The following is a 21215-nucleotide window of genomic DNA, read 5'->3' as shown; positions in this document are numbered from 1 at the left end:
TGGATAAGAGCGTCTGCTAAATGCTGAAAATGTAAATGTAAATGTTAGCGTGAAGGCTTTACTTAATTTTACGATTAATGGTAAAGCTGCTCTCTCTCCATGTTCAAAGTTATTTGTGAGGGCAAACTGACAGATGACTTAAGACGTTAATTATTTAAGCTTTAATTCACCTATTGAACGGGTCACCTTGGCCATCATCGCAACAGTTGCCCCCCCCCTGAGAGGTTTGGCAGGAGCCGCCACTGCTCAGTGAGTGTAAACGGTCAGTGAGTGCGCCCTCTATCGGCTGCCATGTGTATAGCGTTTAGTAATCACTCCGCTTCACATCTCTACAGCAGCAGCAGTAGAAGCAGGGTTAACGGCAGCAGCGAGCGAGCGGGCTTGGTCGGTAGTGTCGGAGGCTGACTGCCTGTGACAGCGGTTGTTATAGCGCGTTAATAACTGCGCACTCTCTAACACACTTGCGCTGAATTAGTGGATCGCTGAGCGGATTTTAGAGCGGTCCGGGGGGCCGCGTTAGCTCAGTCCGGAGGCCTGTAAGAGAAGCGCGGAGTGTGAGAGAGTGCGTGTGAGTGAGTACGGGAGTGCGGCGCGGCGCGGCCCCGATGGCTGGCTGGAAGGACGGCGCGGTGCAGGAGAAGTATCGGCTCGTCGTGGTCGGAGGCGGCGGGGTTGGAAAATCCGCTTTAACCATTCAGTTCATTCAGGTAGGAGCTCTGGAGCGACGCGTTCATTTCTTACGTGTATGTTTTGACAGCCGTGCTGCTATACTGTATATGTACGTGTGGCTGTGGATAGGAATTTGGACAAGGGTGTATCCTGGCTGAGAAAAATTCTAGGGGAGCACTTTGGAAGGGGGTTCTAAAAAACACTCAGTGTTTCAAGGATTAAAATGAAGTTCGTTTGAATGTGAATGTCGGAATGCGTTGCTAGGTTGAGAAGACTTTGAAAAGCAGCCTAGTGTTCAATGGTCAGGTTTAAAATCAATCTTCTCTCTCACCCTAATTAGTGCTAATGGAGCGTGACATTTTGGACAAGACCCAGATCCTTCACCTCATACTTTACTCACTTCACCCGTACTTTACATTCAACTTAAGCAGGCAAGACATACATTTTAAGCTTTGTTTTGTTTAAAACTTCCGCACTAGTTTTTTTTTCTAACTAGTAAACATTAATGTTTACATTTTGCTGTATTTATTTAGTCCGGTAACGTGTTATCGTACGATCACGGTATTCCGCACAGAGCTCGAGCACCTCAGCGCTCATTCACTTCACATTTAGCATTAATTCGTATAAATTAGCATTAATACAAATTATATTATTTATATAGTTATTTATTTACCTCTTATATCAAGTTAATGATACAAAAGAAGCATTTAAGGTCAGTAAAACAGCAGTACGTCAGATATATTCATTTATTTAGTCCGGTAACGTGTTATCGTAAGATCACGGTATTCCGCACAGAGTTCACTTGACATTTAGCATTAATTCGTATAAATTAGCATTAATCCTAATTATTTTAATTATATAGTTGTTTATTTACCTCTTTTATCAAGTTAATGATACAAAAGAAGCATTTAAGGTCAGTAAAACAGCAGTATGTCAGATATAGTAATTTATTTAGTCCGGTAACGTGTTATCGTAAGATCACGGTATTCCGCACAGAGCTCGAGCACCTCAGCGCTCGTTCACTTGACATTTAGCATTAATCCTAATTATTTTAATTATATAGTTGTTTATTTACCTTATTTATCAAGTTAATGATACAAAAGAAGCACTTAAGTCAGTAAAACAGCAGTACGACAGATATATTAAGATAACATGTTGAGCTAGGGCAAACATTAAACATAAAATGGCTAATATTGTCAACAATATTACAAATAAACTGTAAACATGTGTGTGTACAACATGATTAAATATTATTATTCTAAGCAATAGTATTTTCTCTCTAAGAAACCAGAACCAAAACAAAAACCTAAAGTCTGGACTGGTACCCTTGTTTTTGTTTACATCTCATTTGTCAGTTATTTTATAAACTGGGCACCAGGGACTCATGTATTACTCAGACACAAACATGGCAAATGTTCTGCCCAGTGTTGTGGTTTCTACGCTCACTGTCCATTTTATCAGCTCCACTTATCATACAGAAGCACTTTGCAGTTCCACAATTACTGACTGTAGTCCATCTGTTTCTCTACATACTTTGTTAGCCCCCTTTCATGCTTTCATGTGTGTTGTGCTGGTATGAGTGGATCAGACACAGCAGCGCTGCTGGAGTTTTTAAATACTGTGTCCACTCACCATCCACTCTATTAGACACTCCTACCTAGTTGGTCCACCTTGTAGATGTTAAGGCAGAGACGATCCCTCATCTGTTGCTGCTGTTTGAGTTGGTCATCTTCTAGACCTTCATCAGTGGTCACAGGACGCTGCCCATGGAGTGCTGTTGGCTGGATATTTTTGGTTGGTGGACTATTCTCAGTCCAGCAGAGACAGTGAGGTGTGTAAAAACTCCAGCAGCGCTGCTGTGTCTGATCCACTCATAACAGCACAACACACACTAACACACCACCACAATGTCAGTGTCACTGCAGTGCTGAGAATGATACACCACCCAAATAATACCTACTCTGTGGTGGTCCTGACCATTAAAGAACAGCATGAAAGGGGGTTAACAAAGCATGCAGAGAAACAGATGGACTACAGTCAGTAATTGTAGAACTACAAAGTGCTTCTATATGGTAGGTGGAGCTGATAAAATGCACTGTAAGCCCGGATAAGTTCAATCTACTTAAAAAATTTGAGGAAACCGGTTGCCTTAAAAAAGTTAAGTAATGTATAATGAAAACTTGAGTTAGCATAACTTAAAACATTAAGTTATTACACCTAAAAGGCAAGTTGATTAAACTTTATTTTTTTGGTTATACCAACTGCTTTTCCCAATAATTCTACTTATTATCTTGAGCTCAATGGACAAAAATATTGATTTCTTCTTAGTTTTCATGTTAATTACATTTTAAATATCAATTAGAAATGTTTATAGAAAAACAGACAGAATAATAAAGTTATTTTTCTTTATTTCACTTCAGAAGTATTTACTTAAAATACAAGATGTCAAGAAAACATCTTAAAACCTGTACAAACTGTATATAAAGTTCTGATGAAACACAAACAGCTCTTCACAGTAACCATGAACCTGTACTCAGTTTCACACAGCAAGCTGATTTCTTAACGTTTGGCTGCAGCTCTCTAAAACAAAACAAAAAAACAAGAAACAGAAGTATTAATATCAACATTAATACCATTCATTTAAGGATTAAAATAAAGCAGGCCAGCACACTCTTTGCTTCGTATGAAGACTAGCATGCTAGCATGTAGCCTAAACACGGCAAATAAAGCAGCGCTGTTTGATTATTTATTTATTAATTTAGTGTCAACATTAATATCATTTATTTTAAACAAAATTGTTAAGTAAAGTACAACACTTACCAAAATTGGACGGAAGATGAAAAAGTCCCATCACACTGGTGTACATGCTACTCAAAAATAGCATAATGAGTAAGAAAATGTTTGTCCATTTAGTTTAACAAAGGTTCCACTTCACAAAAGACATTTGAGAAAGACAAGTTTACTTTTGCAAAAAGCCTTAAATGAAAAGTAAAAAGTAATTTGCAACAACAGGTTACAAAAGTTAAAACAAATGGCTCCCGAACACAAGAAAATCATTTTTGCCTGATTCACCAACAGCAAGCTGAAGAAAGGCGGACTTACACATAAATGGGGGCGTTTCTCTGTTTAATTACCTTAACTTAACTTTTGTAAGTTAATCTGATAGAAAGGTATTTTTTTTTGTTTAGTAAACTTAAATCTTTTAGCACATTTAAATGTGTACTCAAATGAGTACATTGTACTCTGCATTTTTTAGTAGAGCAAAAAAACTTAAATAATTTATGTAAGTTGTACTAAAAATGTTTGATTAGATATAAAGTCCGGGCTAACAGTGTGGACAGTGAGTGTAGAAACAAGGAGGCTGATCTGTGTACACACATGTTGTGTGCAGCAGTTTGAGCTTGTGTTTCTTGAAGTAGGTCATAGTGTATTTTTGCGGTACATTTGAATCATTGACCTGTTCTGGAAGCCTGTCTTTTTTCAGTTTCAGTCTTCTAACATACACATTATATTTTTGCATTTATTTGCTGATATTTTTATCTGTTTACTTGTACAATGTTTCCTGTGCCACTGGCTGCCACACAGCCTAACAGTTTGCAATGTGGGCTTCTTTTTTTAAATACATTCTGCTTGTTTTTATTTTATACATGTCATTGGGAAATAGACTCTTGAGAGTTTCATTTTTGTCATCTGCACTCATGTCTACGTTACTGCTTTATAAAGATTTTGGAGGCTTTTGCCATGAGGTCACAAGTAAGGTTTACATCTGTTGATTGATCAATGCAGATATGTCTGAATGCTTTAAAAGTTGTTTTATTTAAAAAAATAAAAATAATTACTCATACAAACAAACCATTTCATTATCCTGGCTGTTATTTTATAACACTAGTACGTAACTTTTATATAAAGGTATCATATTGTCTAATAACTATTATCATCATTACTATTTCATTTAATTTTATTTTCATGTTTTACCACCGCTTTGTCACAGTCCTTATAATGTAATATAATTTTTTTTTCTATTTTATTTATGCATTTTCTCCCATATTTTCTCCCAATTTAGAGTAGTCAATTTGTCTTCCGCTGCTGGGGGATCCCTGATACCAGTCGAGGTGGGTATATACCTCCTCCGACCTGTGCGCAGCCCTTAGCGGAACCCTTTTTCACCCTTGCACTCTGCACAGGTGCGTCTCTATCTGCCAATCAGGGTCCTTACACAGCGTTTGAAGACCCCACCCACATAGTCCGGTCATCCCGCCCGAGCAGAACCGTGTCTGCCTGCTAGATGGCGGCCAGCCGACCAGTGGCAACGCCGAGTTTCGAGCCGAGGAGTTCAAAATCTCTGCGCTGGTGTGCTAGTGGAATATCCCGCTGTGCCACCTGGGCACTAATTGAATGTAACTTTTTTTTCCCCCCAATTTTTCCCCCCTAATCTAGTCGTGTCCAATTACCCTGATTGCGTCCTCTATACTGATTCGACCCTTCACCGCTGACTGAGGACGCCTCTCGACTGACATACGCCCCCTCCGGCACGTACAGTCAGTACAGACTGCATTTTTCACCTGCACGAGTCAGGTTCATACACTTGACGGGCACTGTGTATGGAGGGCCACACCCCCATCAGCATTGTTCCTCAGCCCTTTGCAGGCGCCATCAGTCAGCCAGCAGGGGCCGCAGTCGCACCAGTTATGAGGACGTATTCTCCGGCTTTCTTACCCTCTAACCCTGAACAACAGCCAATCGTTGTTCATGCTGCCGTCCAGCCCAGTCGGAAAGGCAGAGCTGAGATTCGATACGATGTATTCGAAACCCCAACTCTGGTGCTCTAGCGTACTTTACCGCTGCGCCACCTGAGCGGCTTTAATATAACTTTTACATTATTTTGTATATGTCACACTGTTGATGTTTTTGGAGTGTGACAAATGGCCTTTCTAGCCACTGTGAAAGCTGTTTTTTTTGTTTGATATTGCCTTGATTTCCACAGTTCTCTCATGAGGGTCATTTCTTAATAACAATTCAGACAGTGGAGCTGTGTTGATATTTAGTTGTACAAAAATCATGACCTGTGATCACAAACCAGAGGCAAACCGTGTGACTAAAATGTGACCAGTTAAACTCCTGAGCTTTTTCAGCTATTTGAGCAACAGTTTGCTCTTTTGTCTTTGTAGAATTGGTTTTATGTGCTTGACTACTTAATAATTTAGTGACTGTTATATAAGTACCAGGAATGGGTTATCATTCTGTTATATATTGCAGTATTTTGTTGTCACACTGTTGTTCAATAAAAAGAATGACAAACTAGATGTTCAAATAGGCAAGATAAACAAGTACTTTGATGTAGATTTTGTAGTCAATGCATCGTTTACTTGAATAACATCAGAGCATTTACTCTATAATATTTAAAGGTGGCTCAGACTAATGTTTGTTTGTTTGTTGATTAGGATTTTAACGTCATGTTTTACACTTTGGTTACATTCATGACAGGAACGGTAGTTACTCATTACACAAGCTTCATCAGTTCACAAGGTTATATCGTACAGGGCAGCTGTAGCCTAGTGGTTAAGGTACTGGACTAGTAATCAAAAGGTCGCTGGTTCAACCATTACAACTGCCAGGTTCCCACTGTTGGGCCCTTGAGCAAGGCCCTTAACCCTTGATTGCTTAGACAATATACTGTCACAGTACTGTAAGTCGCTTTGCTGCCCTCAGACATAGTGCACTTCAAATTACAGCAATATTTGGTGCCCACAGTATAGTCTTATTCACATCCTTACTTATTAGCTCATTAGTAGTAATGACAGTGTGTATTATGATGTACAATGTTATAATATCTGACATACTCTTATGTCAGTTTTAACATATTGCATTACTGACATGACTGAAGGATTAGAAGACTCTCCTTATATTATCCAAAGTAATCTCCTTTTATTCTTCAGGATTTCTAGTCCGCCTTAACTGCGGTCCTGAGTTGTTTAGAGTCAGACTGCACTTCCTTTACTTGATGGAAACAATACCTTCATTAATGATGAGTATTCAAATCAATATAGATGCTTTTAAAGCTTAATATCCTCGTCAGAATTAATGAAACCAGCTGCGTGTGTAAAACTCGATAACCCTAATAGTGAATGTGCTCATTAGGAATCACAATCACACCTAAACCACTCACTCACTCTTTTTCTTAACCGCTTATCCAGTCAGAGTCGGGGGGGCCTATCCAAGCTTTTCAATGGGCGCAAGGCACACAGTAACACCCTGGACGGGACGCCAGTCCGTAGCAGGGCAGACACACATACACACACCCATCCACATATAGGGCAATTCAGTGTCTCCAATTAACCTGACTGCATGTTTTTGGACTGTGGGAGGAAACTGGAGCTCCCGGAGGAAATCCACGCACACACGGGGAGAACATGCAAACTCCACACAGAAAGGACCCGGACCGCCCTGCCTGGGGATTGAAGCCAGGACCTTCTTGCTGTGAGGCGACAGTGCTACCCACCGAGCCACCGTGCCACCACACACCTAAACCAAAAAAGTGACATTTTATTTTACACACAGTGCTGGAGCAACTTCACAGTGCAGAACTTGGTAGGTTGAGGCTTTCCAAAATTTAATGCAGTGAGTGGTGAGCAATTTTTGTATTATTAATATTTTTAGCAGTGACACCATCCTAAAAATATTAATAATACAAAAATGTATGGCTCACAACAATAATGATACTTAATTATTTGTATAATTTTTATTATTTAATTTAATATTTTATTATTTAATTTTTGTTATTACTATCATAATTACTATTGTAATAAAAAATATGAATACAAACAAATAATCATGATTATTATTATGAATATAAATTGAAAAATAAAATAATTATTATTAAAAATTATTGTTAATAATTAAAAAAAATAAACATTATTATGTATACAAACAAATGATTAATATTCTTAGTTTTTATTATTATTATTATTATGGCTGTTCTTTAGTAAATAATATTAGTACATAACAAAATAATTATCTTATATATTATCATTATTATTATGTCATTTAATTTCAGTTTTATGTTTTACCACCACTTCATCCTGGTCAGGGTTGCTTGGTCGCTTGGTTCTTGCTATCCCTGGAATCATTGTGTGCAATGCAGAAACACAAAGGATAAGATGCCAATCTGTGAATTACCGCTGCATATAGCACTGTTCTACCCAAGAGCTACATACACCGATCAGCCATAACATTATGACCACTTCCTACACTTGTTTCTACACTCACTGTCCGTTTTATCAGCTCCACTTACCATATAGAAGCACTTTGTAGTTCTACAATTACTGACTGTAGTCCATCTGTTTATAGATAGAATTTATTTGTCATATACAGATGTACAGTACAATGAAATTCTTTCTTCCCATATCCCAGCTTGTTTGGAAGCTGGGGTCAGAGCGCAGGGTCAGCCATCGTACGGCGCCCCTGGAGCAGATAGGGTTAAGGGCCTTGCTCAAGGCTGCATAGCATGGATTTGAACCACCAATCTTCCGGTTGATAGCCCAAAGCTCTACCCACTAGGCAACCACTGTCCCACAGTTTTTTTTTTACAAACTTTCTTTTAGCCTGCTTTCACCCTGTTCTTCAATGGTCAGGACCCACACAGGACCACCACAGAGCAGGTATTATTTGGGTGGTGGATGATTCTCAGCCCTGCAGTGACAATGACATGGTGGTGTTGTGTTAGTGTGTGTTGTGCTGGTATGAGTGTATCAGATTAAATACCGTGTCCGCTCACTGTCCACGCTATTAGACACTCCTACCTAGTTGGTCCACCTTGTAGATGTAAAGTCAGAGACGATCGCTCATCTATTGCTGCTGTTTGAGTTGGTCATCTTCTAGACCTTCATCAGTGGTCACAGGACACTGCCTACAGGGTGCTGTTGGCTGGATATTTTGGGTTGGTGGACTACTCTCAGTCCAGCAGTGACAGTGAGGTGTTTAAAAAAACTCCAGCAGCGCTGCTGTGTCTGATCCACTCATACCAGCACAACACACACTAACACACCACCACCATGTCAGTGTCACTGCAGTGCTGAGTATGACCCACCACCTAAATAATACCTGCTCTGTGGTGGACCTGTAGAGTCCCGACCATTGAAGAACAACCTGAAAGGGGGTAAGTGGAGCTGATAAAATGGACAGTGAGTGTAGAAACAAGGAGGTGCTTTTAATGTTATGGCTGATGGGTGTACATTGTTGTTCTATAAATAATAACACTAATACGACTTCTATAATTTATGTAACAACTTCTTTTTCTTTTGAATGTTATTATTACGAGTATGGTGATTATTAATAATAATATTATGACCTTTTTACTATCCTGCCTTTATTTTTTATATGTCACACTATAAATAGTTTTTGCCTCATTACCTTTGAAAAGTAGAATATGTTGATTTCCAGGAACGTGAATTAAGATAATTTGGATTTGATTTGATTTGATTTGATTTTAAGCATAGTCATCTGCCATCTTATTAAATCCCAAAATGTGGTGAGCAGATATCTACTCTGTAGTACGTAATGATGTCATACTAATGTAACGTCTTTGTGCATGTGGTAAACTGAAAGCAGACTCTGAACAAGTCCAGATGAGAAGCAGACTTCTCCCAGATCCAGTGTTTCTAGAAGTCACTTGGACGGCCAGACTCTCTCATTCAGCTAAGAATCATGTTGGGTTAATGGCCATGAAGAGGAAGCCCTTGCTAGTTCTCAGGGGCCCTCCTGTTTGAAAAAAAGAGCCCATGGCATGCAGAGGGCAGAATATAGAGGTGCACTAAGATGTTAAGATCTTTTAATCCGTGTTCTTGTACATCACACGACAATATTGACTAAATATATTAACTGAAAAACAAACTACCAAGTAGAGTCTTTTACGCTGTTACTTCCAGGCTACAGATTAGCTGTGAAGCACCTGTATTATATTTTAAACACAAATACGTTGTGCGATAATGAAACAGCCCCCATTTTGCTCACAACTGCCCTGACCATGTGTGAAACTGAAACTAGACACTAGAATAAGCCGTCACATGTCTGAACATCTGTGGTCGAACTTCTCAAAATACGGTTTCATTTATACAACTGAAGATTGGTTCTGCAAACTGATTCCAATCCAGAAAGATACTCAAACAATGACTCTATGGGGGGCCGAGCCAAGGCATCAGACTAATCTCTAAAAGAAAAAGTATTAAAGGTGGAAAATTAGTGCCTTAATATGACTGACTTTTTACATTTACATTTTCAGCATATAGCAGACGCTTTTATCCAAAGTGACTTACAGTACAGTGACAGTATATTGTCTAAGCAATTAAGGGTTAAAGGCCTTGCTCAAGGGCCCAACAGTGGCAACCTGGCAGTGGTAGGGCTTGAACCAGCAACCTTTGGATTACTAGTCCAGTATCTTAACCGTTAGGCCACAACTGACTTTTTGAAAATAAAGAGCAAAATTGAATTTGCATGTGGCATAATAACAGTACAGCAGTTTATTTTATTTTTTAATTTACTAATTTAAAAAAGGGGTAGCTCGGTGGGTAGCACTGTTGCCCCAGATGGGGCGGTCCGGGTCTTTTCTGTGCGGAGTTTGCATGTTCTCCCCGTGTCTGCGTGGGTTTCCTCTGGGAGCTCCGGTTTCCTCCCACAGTGCGAAAACATGCAATCAGGTTACTGGAGATTCTGAATTGCCCTATAGGTGAATGGGTGTGTGTATGGGTGTGTATGTGTGTCTGCCCTGCGATGGACTGGTGCATGTTAAAAAGCTGGGATAGGCACCAGCACCCCGACCCTAATTGGATAAGCGGTTAAGAAAGTGAGTGAGTGAGTGAGTAATTAAAATTTTTTATACCTTTGCCGCTCAGGTGGCGCAGCTGGGGATTCTAGAGTTAGGGTTTCTAATACATCGTATCGAATCTCAGCTCTGCCTTTCCAACTGGGCTGGACGGCAGCATGAACAACGATTGGCTGTTGTTCAGGGTTAGACTGTAAAAAAGTCGGATCATAGGTCCTCATAACTGGTGCAACTGCGGCCCCTGCTGGCTGACTGATGGCGCCTGCACAGGGCTGAGGAATAATGCTGATGGGGGTGTGGCCCTCCGTACACAGTGCCCGTCAGTGCATGAACTCGACTCGTGCAGGTGAAAAATGCAGTCTGTACTGACTGTAGGTGCCGGAGGGGGCGTATGTCAGTTGAGAGGCGTCCTCAGTCAGCGGTGAAGGGTCGAATCAGTATAGAGGACGCAATCAGGGTAATTGGACACGACTAGATTGGGGGGAAAAATTGGGGTAAGAAAATAATTGAATGAATGAATGTTTTGCCCACAGTGCTACCTGGTGGAACCTGGCTCGCTGTTACCTTGACAAGGATAAAGTGATTGATTAAATTAAAATTACAAAAATAAAAATTTGATATAATAAAAACTACTGGAAACTAGTGGCGCAGTGGGATATTCCGCTAGCACACCAGCGCCGAGATTCTGAACTCCTCGGTTCGAAACTCGGAGTTGGCATTGGTCGGCTGGGCATCATCTAGCGTACATAGCGTGTCTTTAAATGCTGTTTAAGGACCCTAATTAGTAGATAGGCGCCTGTGCAGAGTGCATAGGTGAAAAAGGGTTCCGCTAGGGGCTGTGCACAGGTCGGAGGAGGCGTGAGCAGGTGCCTCGACCTGTGCACATCAGGGACTATACCCACCTCGACTGCAATCAGGGATCCCCCAGCAGCGGAAGACAAATTGACTACGCTAAAAATTGGGAGAAATTAGAATCATAGGGAGAAAATGCATAAATCATCTATAATATAAAAATATATATATACAGTGTATCACAAAAGTGAGTACACCCCTCACATTTCTGCAGATATTTAAGTATATCTTTTCATGGGACAACACTGACAAAATGACACTTTGACACAATGAAAAGTAGTCTGTGTGCAGCTTATATAACAGTGTAAATTTATTCTTCCCTCAAAATAACTCAATATACAGCCATTAATGTCTAAACCACCGGCAACAAAAGTGAGTACACCCCTTAGTGAAAGTTCCTGAAGTGTCAATATTTTGTGTGGCCACCATTATTTCCCAGAACTGCCTTAACTCTCCTGGGCATGGAGTTTACCAGAGCTTCACAGGTTGCCACTGGAATGCTTTTCCACTCCTCCATGACGACATCACGGAGCTGGCGGAAATTCGAGACTTTGCGCTCCTCCACCTTCCGCTTGAGGATGCCCCAAAGATGTTCTATTGGGTTTAGGTCTGGAGACATGCTTGGCCAGTCCATCACCTTTACCCTCAGCCTCTTCAATAAAGCAGTGGTCGTCTTAGAGGTGTGTTTGGGGTCATTATAATGCTGGAACACTGCCCTGCGACCCAGTTTCCAGAGGGAGGGGATCATGCTCTGCTTCAGTATTTCACAGTACATATTGGAGTTCATGTGTCCCTCAATGAAATGTAACTCCCCAACACCTGCTCCACTCATGCAGCCCCAAACCATGGCATTCCCACCACCATGCTTGACTGTAGGCATGACACACTTATCTTTGTACTCCTCACCTGATTGCCGCCACACATGCTTGAGACCAACTGAACCAAACAAATTAATCTTGGTCTCATCAGACCATAGGACATGGTTCCAGTAATCCATGTCCTTTGTTGACATGTCTTCAGCAAACTGTTTGCGGGCTTTCTTGTGAAGATACTTCAGAAGAGTCTTCCTTCTGGGGTGACAGCCATGCAGACCAATTTGATGTAGTGTGCGGCGTATGGTCTGAGCACTGACAGGCTGACCCCCCACCTTTTCAATCTCTGCAGCAATGCTGACAGCACTCCTGCGCCTATCTTTCAAAGACAGCAGTTGGATGTGACGCTGAGCATGTGCACTCAGCTTCTTTGGACGACCAACGCGAGGTCTGTTCTGAGTGGACCCTGCTCTTTTAAAACGCTGGATGACCTTGGCCACTGTGCTGCAGCTCAGTTTCAGGGTGTTGGCAATCTTCTTGTAGCCTTGGCCATCTTCATGTAGCGCTACAATTTGTCTTTTAAGATCCTCAGAGAGTTCTTTGCCATGAGGTGCCATGTTGGAACTTTCAGTGACCAGTATGAGAGAGTGTGAGAGCTGTACTACTAAATTGAACACACCTGCTCCCTATGCACACCTGAGACCTAGTAACACTAACAAGTCACATGACATTTTGGAGGGAAAATGACAAGCAGTGCTCAATTTGGACATTTAGGGGTGTAGTCTCTTAGGGGTGTACTCACTTTTGTTGCCGGTGGTTTAGACATTAATGGCTGTATATTGAGTTATTTTGAGGGAAGAATAAATTTACACTGTTATATAAGCTGCACACAGACTACTTTTCATTGTGTCAAAGTGTCATTTTGTCAGTGTTGTCCCATGAAAAGATATACTTAAATATCTGCAGAAATGTGAGGGGTGTACTCACTTTTGTGATACACTGTATATATATATATACAGCGGGGAAAATAAGTATTGAACACGTCAACATTTTTCTCAGTAAATATATTTCTGATGGGACTATTGACTTGAAATTTTCACCAGATGTTGGTAACAACCCAAGTAATCCACACATATAAAGCAGTCAAAACAAATAAGTCCAAAAATTAAGTTATGTGTAATAAAGTGAAATGACACAGGGAAAAAGTATTGAACACGCTTACTGAAATTTATTTAATATTTAGTAGAAAAGCCTTTGTTGGTAATGACAGCTTCAAGACGCCTTCTGTATGGAGAAACTAGTCGCATGCATTGTTCAGGTGTGATTTTGGCCCATTCTTCCACACAAACTGTCTCAGATCATGACGGTTCCGGGGGCCTCTTCTATGAACTCTGATTTTCAGTTCTTTCCATAGATTTTCAATTGGATTCAAGTCAGGTGATTGACTGGGCCATTCTAGCAGCTTTATTTTCTTTCTCTGAAACCACTTGAGAGTTTCCTTGGCTGTGTGTTTGGGAACATTGTCTTGCTGAAATGTCCACCCTCGTTTCATCTTCAGCATCCTGGTAGATGGCAGCAGATTCTTATCAGGAATGTCTCGGTACATTTCTCCATTCATCCTTTCTTCAATTACATGAAGTCTACCAGTACCATATGCTGAGAAACAGCCCCACACCATGATGTTCTCACCTCCAAACTTCACTGTTTGTATGGTGTTTTTGGGGTGATGTGCAGTGCCTTTTCTCCTCCAAACATGGTGTGTGCTATGACATCCAAAGAGTTCAATTTTGGTCCCATCTGACCAGACTGTATTCTCCCAGTATTTTATAGGCTTGTCCAAATGTTGTGCAGCAAACTTTAAACAAGCTTTAACATGCTTTTTCTTCAGCAATGGAGTCTTGCGCGGTGAATGTGAATAGAGACCATGGCGGTTGAGTGCATTGTACTTATTGTTTTCTTCGAAACAACTGTACCTGCTAATTCCAGGTCTTTCTGAAGTTCTCCGTGGGTGGTCCTTGGCTCTTGGACAACTCTTCTGATTATTCTTTTGACTCCTCTGTCAGAAATCTTGCGAGGAGCACCTGGCCATGGCCGGTTTATGGTGAAATGATGTTCTTTCCACTTCCGGATAATGGCCCCAACAATGCTCACTGGAACATTCAGAAGTTTAGAAATACGTCTGTAACCAATACCATCAGTATGTTTTGCAACAATAAGGTTGCGAAGGTCTTGAGAGAGCTCTTTGCTTTTACCCATCACAAGATGCTTCTTGTGTGACACCTTGGTAATAAGAAACCTTTTTATAGGCCATCAATTAGGACTAAACCAGCTGATATTAATTTGCACTGATAGGGGCAGGATAGCTTTCTAAATACTGACAGATTTCAGCTGGTGTTTTGGCTTTCCATGCCTTTTTGCACCTCCTTTTCTTCATGTGTTCAATACTTTTTCCCTGTGTCATTTCAGTTTATTACACAGAACTTAATTTTTGGACTTGAAAATTTCATGTCAATAGTCCCATTAGAAATATACAGGGTGTCCCAAAATTCACGCAAGATTTGAATTTGGCGCCATTTGTGCGGTAAAGTGTTGCCAACGAAAAAAAAGACAGCGTGACAGCTCACAGTTCAGGGTTATTAAAAATGGAGCGCTACACGAAAGAACAACGCGTTTTCATTGTTGAGCAATATTTTAAAAATAATGAAGGTTTGGCAGCTACAGTTCGCAATTTTCGTACAAAATATGGTCAGAATAGTGATTTAACTTCATCAACTGTGAAGAGATTAATAAAAAAATTCAGGGAGACTGGATCAATTAGTGATCTTAGACACTCTGGCCGTCCTTCAACAAGTCGTTCAACACAAAACATCGAAGCAGTTCGTGAGAGTGTTGCTGAGAGTCCAGGAACATCAATTCGGCACCGTGGTTAAGAATTTAACATTTCCAGAAGCTCTCTACAGCGTATTCTCACGAAAGATTTGCATCTTCATGCTTACAAAGTTCAATTGAGTTAAGAACTGAAGCCTACTAACCACGCACAGCGAAGAGAGTTCGTTGAATGGATTTTGGAACGACAACAAGTGGATGCCGATTTTTCGAACAAAGTCATCTTCAGCGATGAGGCTCATTTTCATCTTGATGGCGTATTATTATAACCAATTATTTTTATGGTTTTCATCTGTATGTCACATTTAGCCATAACATTAGGCCATTTACCCGATATGCTATTCCATACATAACCCTATACTGTATACTTTAAAAATGTACAATTTTTAATTAAAAACCTGTGTTCTCTATCAAAGTTACTTCTTGCATGAATTTTGGGACACCCTTTATTTACTGAGAAAAATGTTGATGCGTTCAATACTAGGGATGCACCGATCCGATATTAAGATCGGATATCGGTCCCGATATTACCAAAATGAGATGGATATATCAGATATCGGATAATCAGGCTGATCCATGGGTCCGATACGTTCACTTTAGTTCGTTTGCGACGCATGCTAAGCCCATACAGGACGTGCTGCTGACGTATGGCGTATAACACAAACAAAAAGAGCAACATGGAGCGAACCAAAGAGTCAGCTGCATGGAGGTATTTCACACTTGCTATGCTAACAAGTTCGATGGCAACATGTTTATTACTCAGGTTTAGCTGCTATATTTTATTTTGAATTACTGTTTGCACTAAATATTTATGGATAAGTTTATTTGAAAAAGTTATTTAAGCTACTACTGTTTTTCTCATTGTCAGCAGCTACATTATGGGTGTGTTTGAAAACCTAAGGAGCTGCCTCGCTGTCTTACTGTCTACATAAGCGGCTGCCTCAGTAGAGAGGATTCTAATAAGTCATCAACTTATAAATCAGGTTATTCGAACGCGCTACTTACACAGCGATTCCATCGGGTTTAGCATTTAGCATCTTGCCATTAAAAACAATGAACTGAGGTAGCACAGCGCTAACGCTAACGTCAATATAACATTTCCCTTCATGTACCGATAACGGTTACATTTCCTGACAAGCTCGAACTTGCAAATAAAAACACTCGGTATAAGTTTATACAAGTTAAAAATCAGTAATATTTTATTTACGTTTGATAATAACTCCATTCGTTTCTCCGCCCCGTCAAGCTATGTTTATTTTTCTGCAATGAATGCTGGGATTGCTTTGGTCACCAAGGCAGCGTCGGATGCTCACTCGTTGAGTGAAAATAACACTGAAATATTAAGATGCCTGTTTATTATTTTATTGACAAATAAATAGCAGTTCAGTACATTTATATCTGTGTTAATTATATTTTGTTTTGCAAACTTAGTAATGTTTAAGTCGATCCTGATGCCTTAAGTCTTTCCCACATAATAAAGTATACGGTTTATTAATTCAACAATGGTATCGGATCGGTATCGGGTATCGGCCGATATGCAAAGTATATGTATCGGATCGGTATCGGAACTGAAAAAGTTGGATCGGTGCATCCCTATTCAATACTTATTTTCCCCGCTGTATATATATATATATTCAGAATTTTCCTTCACAGATTATTCTGTACATGTAACTCAGTATCTGATTGATTTGTGTAGGCCAAACTCATATTAATAATTTCTTCTAATATAAATAGCCACAGCCACATAAATAACTTTACTTAAAAGAAGACAAATTCCCACTTATAGTCAGTATATAAGCACTAATACTGTAGGAATGAGTGACTCAACATGAGATGATTGTGCAATGACATCAGAGTGATGCAGTCCAGACTAAGGATCTGGGAAGCCTCATGCTTGGCGTAGATGAGATAATGTGATTCATAATTCAGAAGTTCTTTTGACAAATTTTAACCATTACTTCAGGCCCACTGGGAAATGAGATAATGATGTAAAGATGTCTCGGGTGCAGTTTTGCCAATTTCTTGTAACTGATCATTAACCACCATCTGTCGATGGGTAAAGTATAACAGACAAGTTCATAGCGTACCATCAAAATATAAGACATCACTGAGTTTCATATCAACAAGTCTATCAACATGTCGTATTAATTAAATAACAGCAGCATGTGTGGAGAACATGAACATAAACACTATGATAAGAACCAATTCAGCATTATGAATACACCAGTCAGCCATACCATTAAAACCACCTCCTTGTTTCTACACTCACTGTCCATTTTATCAGCTTTACCATATACATGCATGTCTTTTTAGCTTGCTTGCTTCAATTGTCAGGACCCCCACAGGACCATTTAGGTGGTGGATAATTGAATAAGCTAAATAAGCTAACCCTGTAAATGATATTTAAGAGTAAGGACACTTATTTTAAGTTTAAAGAAACAAGAACCTTTGCGTAAGACAGTCTGCGTCACTGACATTGGGTTGTGTAGTTATTACCTGTTCACTACAGCTCTTTTAATCTGCACACAGCAGTGTTAACACCGAACCAGCTTTGACCCGGCTGATCCTCATTTTGCTCCACCGAACACGTTCGAGGCTTGATCACATGCTAGCTAATATTAGCGCTCAGAGCTAGTGGGCTGTTTCGGGGTGGGGGGGGCAGAATGGCGGGCAGAATGGCGTTTAGTTCCTGGAGCGAGAGGGGCTCGTGGTGCATGGTTTTGATTACTGAACTGTGAGGTCACATAGAAGGAATGCTGCACTAAGCCGTTATTAAATAAATTCAGATAAAGGATGTGGAGCGGTTCCTTTTTGGCGTGTGATCCCTGTGTGCATTAATAACTGGCTTGTGTATGTGTGTGTGTTGTGCGCACAGTACGTTCACATCTGTTTAATGCGGTTACACGCTAAATAACAGACGCAGATTAGGTTTTTGCTAACCATTTAGCAATGTAGCCTTCCGTGTTTATATTTGTTAGTGGTAAAAATTGTGGCCATGTTCATACCATCATTATTTTTATTTATGCATTTTCTCTCTTCTCTCCTGATCTTAACATGCGCTGCTGGGGATCCCGAACGCATCCGAGGAGGGTATATTCGCCTGCCCCACGCCCCCTACGACACCTTCTTATTTGCCCATACTTTGGTGTACCTACAAGTAAGGCCAGATATTGCGCATGCACCGATATCCATGGTCCTCCACTTCTGTACAGCCACCTTAGGCTGCTAACCAGTGTCTTTACACGCCGTAGAAGACCCCACCCACTTATTAATCCATTTTTTTCTCACCCACTTCCAGTTGTGCCTGCTGAAGGCGCCCAGCCAACCGGTAGCACAGCCGAGATTGGGCTAAAATTGGGCGTTCAGAATCCCAGTGCTGGTGTGCTAGCGGAATATCCTGCAGCGCCACCTGTGCGTCCAGACTTAATCCCTTTATATGCAGTAATAACAATTAGGGGTGGGTTTATAAAATCGATTTTTCTATTCGAATCGATCTTTATTTGAACGATCCGATATCGATTCATATAAACGCGAGTGTTTTTTCATGCAACGAGATCTGACCTGCACATCAGTTTAGCATGGCAGAAGCTCAAGTTATGACCACTGCACAACTTTTTGCACTGATTTTCGCTCGGCGACGGGTCGGTGCTGGATTCGGGAGGAACTCGGTGTTCGCTCTGCGATCAAAACCCGGCTCTCAATCAATGTGAGAAACAGCGAGGGGAAACACAGGGGGAAGGTTGTAAACAGGTGGTGGAGCGCAATATAGTTTCTATCAGAATACATCAGCACACGCGAGTTTTACAGTATTTCTGACCTGATCGTTCTCTACAAAACTAAATATTTATTAACCTCCAACTCACTATAGAGCAAGCCATGCTGCTCGTGTTGCCAAATCCACTCAGATTCATTTATTTCATCAGCGCACAAACTTTGATCTCTCGCTACTTGTTGATGTGCATGTTTGGACGTGGTATCATTAAACCTTTCATCACTTCTCACGTGTGTTTTCGTGACAAAATGTAGTTTTGGAGACCAGAGAAGCTCGCCTGTGATTCCCCCTGGTGATAGATGGTGTAGTGTAAAACTCCCCATCGCCGATCAGTCGTGTAGTGTGAACATTACAGCGACCAGGTGTTAATCAGAGTGTCGTGTAGTGTAAACTTGGCATAAGCTGTTCAACAGCCAGGTGTATGTTTACATTACATTTACAATGTAGCGTGTCAGACATATAAAATAATAATAAAAAATGAATGTTACTGTTTTCTGTTTTGGATTAATTATTTATGTAAACAATACACAAATATTTTTAATAATGAGTGTTCTTTGTACAATTATCACATTCGTTCTCTGAACATCTGTACATATTTAAACAAAACCTGTTAATGTAACTCAAATATGCCTAAATGTGTTGAATCGAAATTGAATCGAAAATTGAATCGAAAATCGAAGATCGAATCGAATCGGGACCTTGTGAATCGGAATCGAATCGATCCAGGAAATTAGTGGCGATACCCAGCCCTAATAACAATACTTAAGCGTTGACCAGGGCACCTTTGAGGAAATAAAAAAGTGTGTTGGTTGATCATGTGTTAATATGCACTGATCAGCCATAACATTAAAACCACCTTGTTTCTACACTCACTGTCCATTTTATCAGCTCCACTTACCATATAGAAGCACTTTAAAGTTCTACAATTACTGACTGTAGTCCATCTGTTTCTCTACATACCTTTTTAACCAGTTTTTTTTTGGTGCCTTTTCTCCCCTTTTTTCTCCCCCTTTAGCGTGTCCAATTGTCCAATTTGCATCGTGCTTCCTCTCTGTCTATGCCAAACCCTGCCCTGATTGAGGAGATCGAAGCTAACCCATATCCCCTCCGACATATGAGCAGCAAGCCGGATGCATTTTTGCCACCCACACATTGATGAGTGTTGTGCCACCTAGCGTTGCATGCGGAGAGACACACCCTAAGGGCACTCTCCGTCATCTCTTGTGCAGGCGCCTCTAATCAGCCGGCAGAGAACGTAATCGCATTGTGACAGAGAGAGACTCACATCCGGCTCTTTGTCACGCCCCCCAACTGAACAACCGGCCAATCGTTGCTCATACAGCCACTCAGCCTTGAGCCGGCAAGGCAGAGCTGGATTCGATACGACGTACTCGAAATCCAGCCCTGGTTGCAGCGTGTCTTTTTACCGCTGCGCCACCTGAGCGGCTTCACCCTGTTCTTTAATGGTCAGGACCTCCACAGGACCACCACAGAGCAGGTATTATTAAGGTGGTGGATCACTCTCAGCACTGCGGTGACACTGACATAGTGGTGGTGTGTTAGTGTGTTGTCCTGGTATGAGTGGATCAGACACAGCAGCGCTGCTGGAGTTTTTTAATAACCGTGTCCACTCACTGTCCACTCTAATAGACACTCCTATTTAGTTGGTCCACCATGTAGATGTAAAGTCAGAGACGATCGCTCATCTATTGCTGCTGTTTGAGTTGGTCATCTTCTAGACCTTCATCAGTGGTCACAGGACGCTGCGCACGGGGCGCTGTTGGCTGGATATTTTTGCTTGTTGGACTATTCTCAGTCCAGCGGTGACAGTGAGGTGTTTAAAAACTCATCCACTCATACCAGCACAACACACACTAACACATCAGCACCATGTCAGTGTCACTGCAGTGCTGAGAATGATCCAACACCCAAATAATACCTGCTCTGTGGTGGTCCTGTGGGGGTCCTGACCTGAAGAACAGGGTAAAAGCAGGCTAACAAAGCATGCAGAGAAACAGATGGATTACAGTCAGTAATTGTAGAACTACAAAGGGCTTCTATATGGTAAGTGGAGCTGATAAAATGGACAGTGAGTGTAGAAACAAGGAGGTGGTTTTAATCTAATGGCTGATCAGTGTATGTTTGGCTGAAATGGAAAAAACCCCAACTAAAACTCTATTTTAAAGGTTTTCATTATCAAACGGAACAAGGTTAAATAGAGCCAATGAGTTACCACGCTTTTTGTTTACTCTATTTCGATACAGATAGCGAGAAACAGTCTAATCTGGCCTGATGATGCATCACATAGCGTACCGCTGATAGCGAGGGCAAACAACTCAGTTACTATCTGAGACTGGGATGCTGCAGTTCCTGTGTGTATGTGGGGGGTTGGTTTACACAAGCCCTG

The 21215-nt window shown here is 40.9% G+C and overlaps 1 protein-coding gene across 1 annotated transcript in view; it reads left to right on the top strand.

Annotated features, from left to right (window-relative positions):
• Positions 1-358: 358 nt before the first annotated feature.
• Positions 359-21215, top strand: part of rras2 (RAS related 2) — a 96185-nt gene continuing 75328 nt past the window's right edge. Inside the window, exon 1 of the mRNA XM_063012743.1 lies at positions 359-707. Coding sequence (XP_062868813.1) covers positions 606-707 — 102 coding nt within the window. The 5' untranslated portion in view covers positions 359-605. The remainder of the gene's footprint in view (positions 708-21215) is intronic.

The sequence above is a fragment of the Trichomycterus rosablanca genome, chromosome 17, assembly GCF_030014385.1.
Source record: "Trichomycterus rosablanca isolate fTriRos1 chromosome 17, fTriRos1.hap1, whole genome shotgun sequence".
Taxonomy (NCBI): Eukaryota; Metazoa; Chordata; class Actinopteri; order Siluriformes; family Trichomycteridae; genus Trichomycterus; species Trichomycterus rosablanca.
This window is presented reverse-complemented; position numbering and strand designations above follow the sequence as displayed.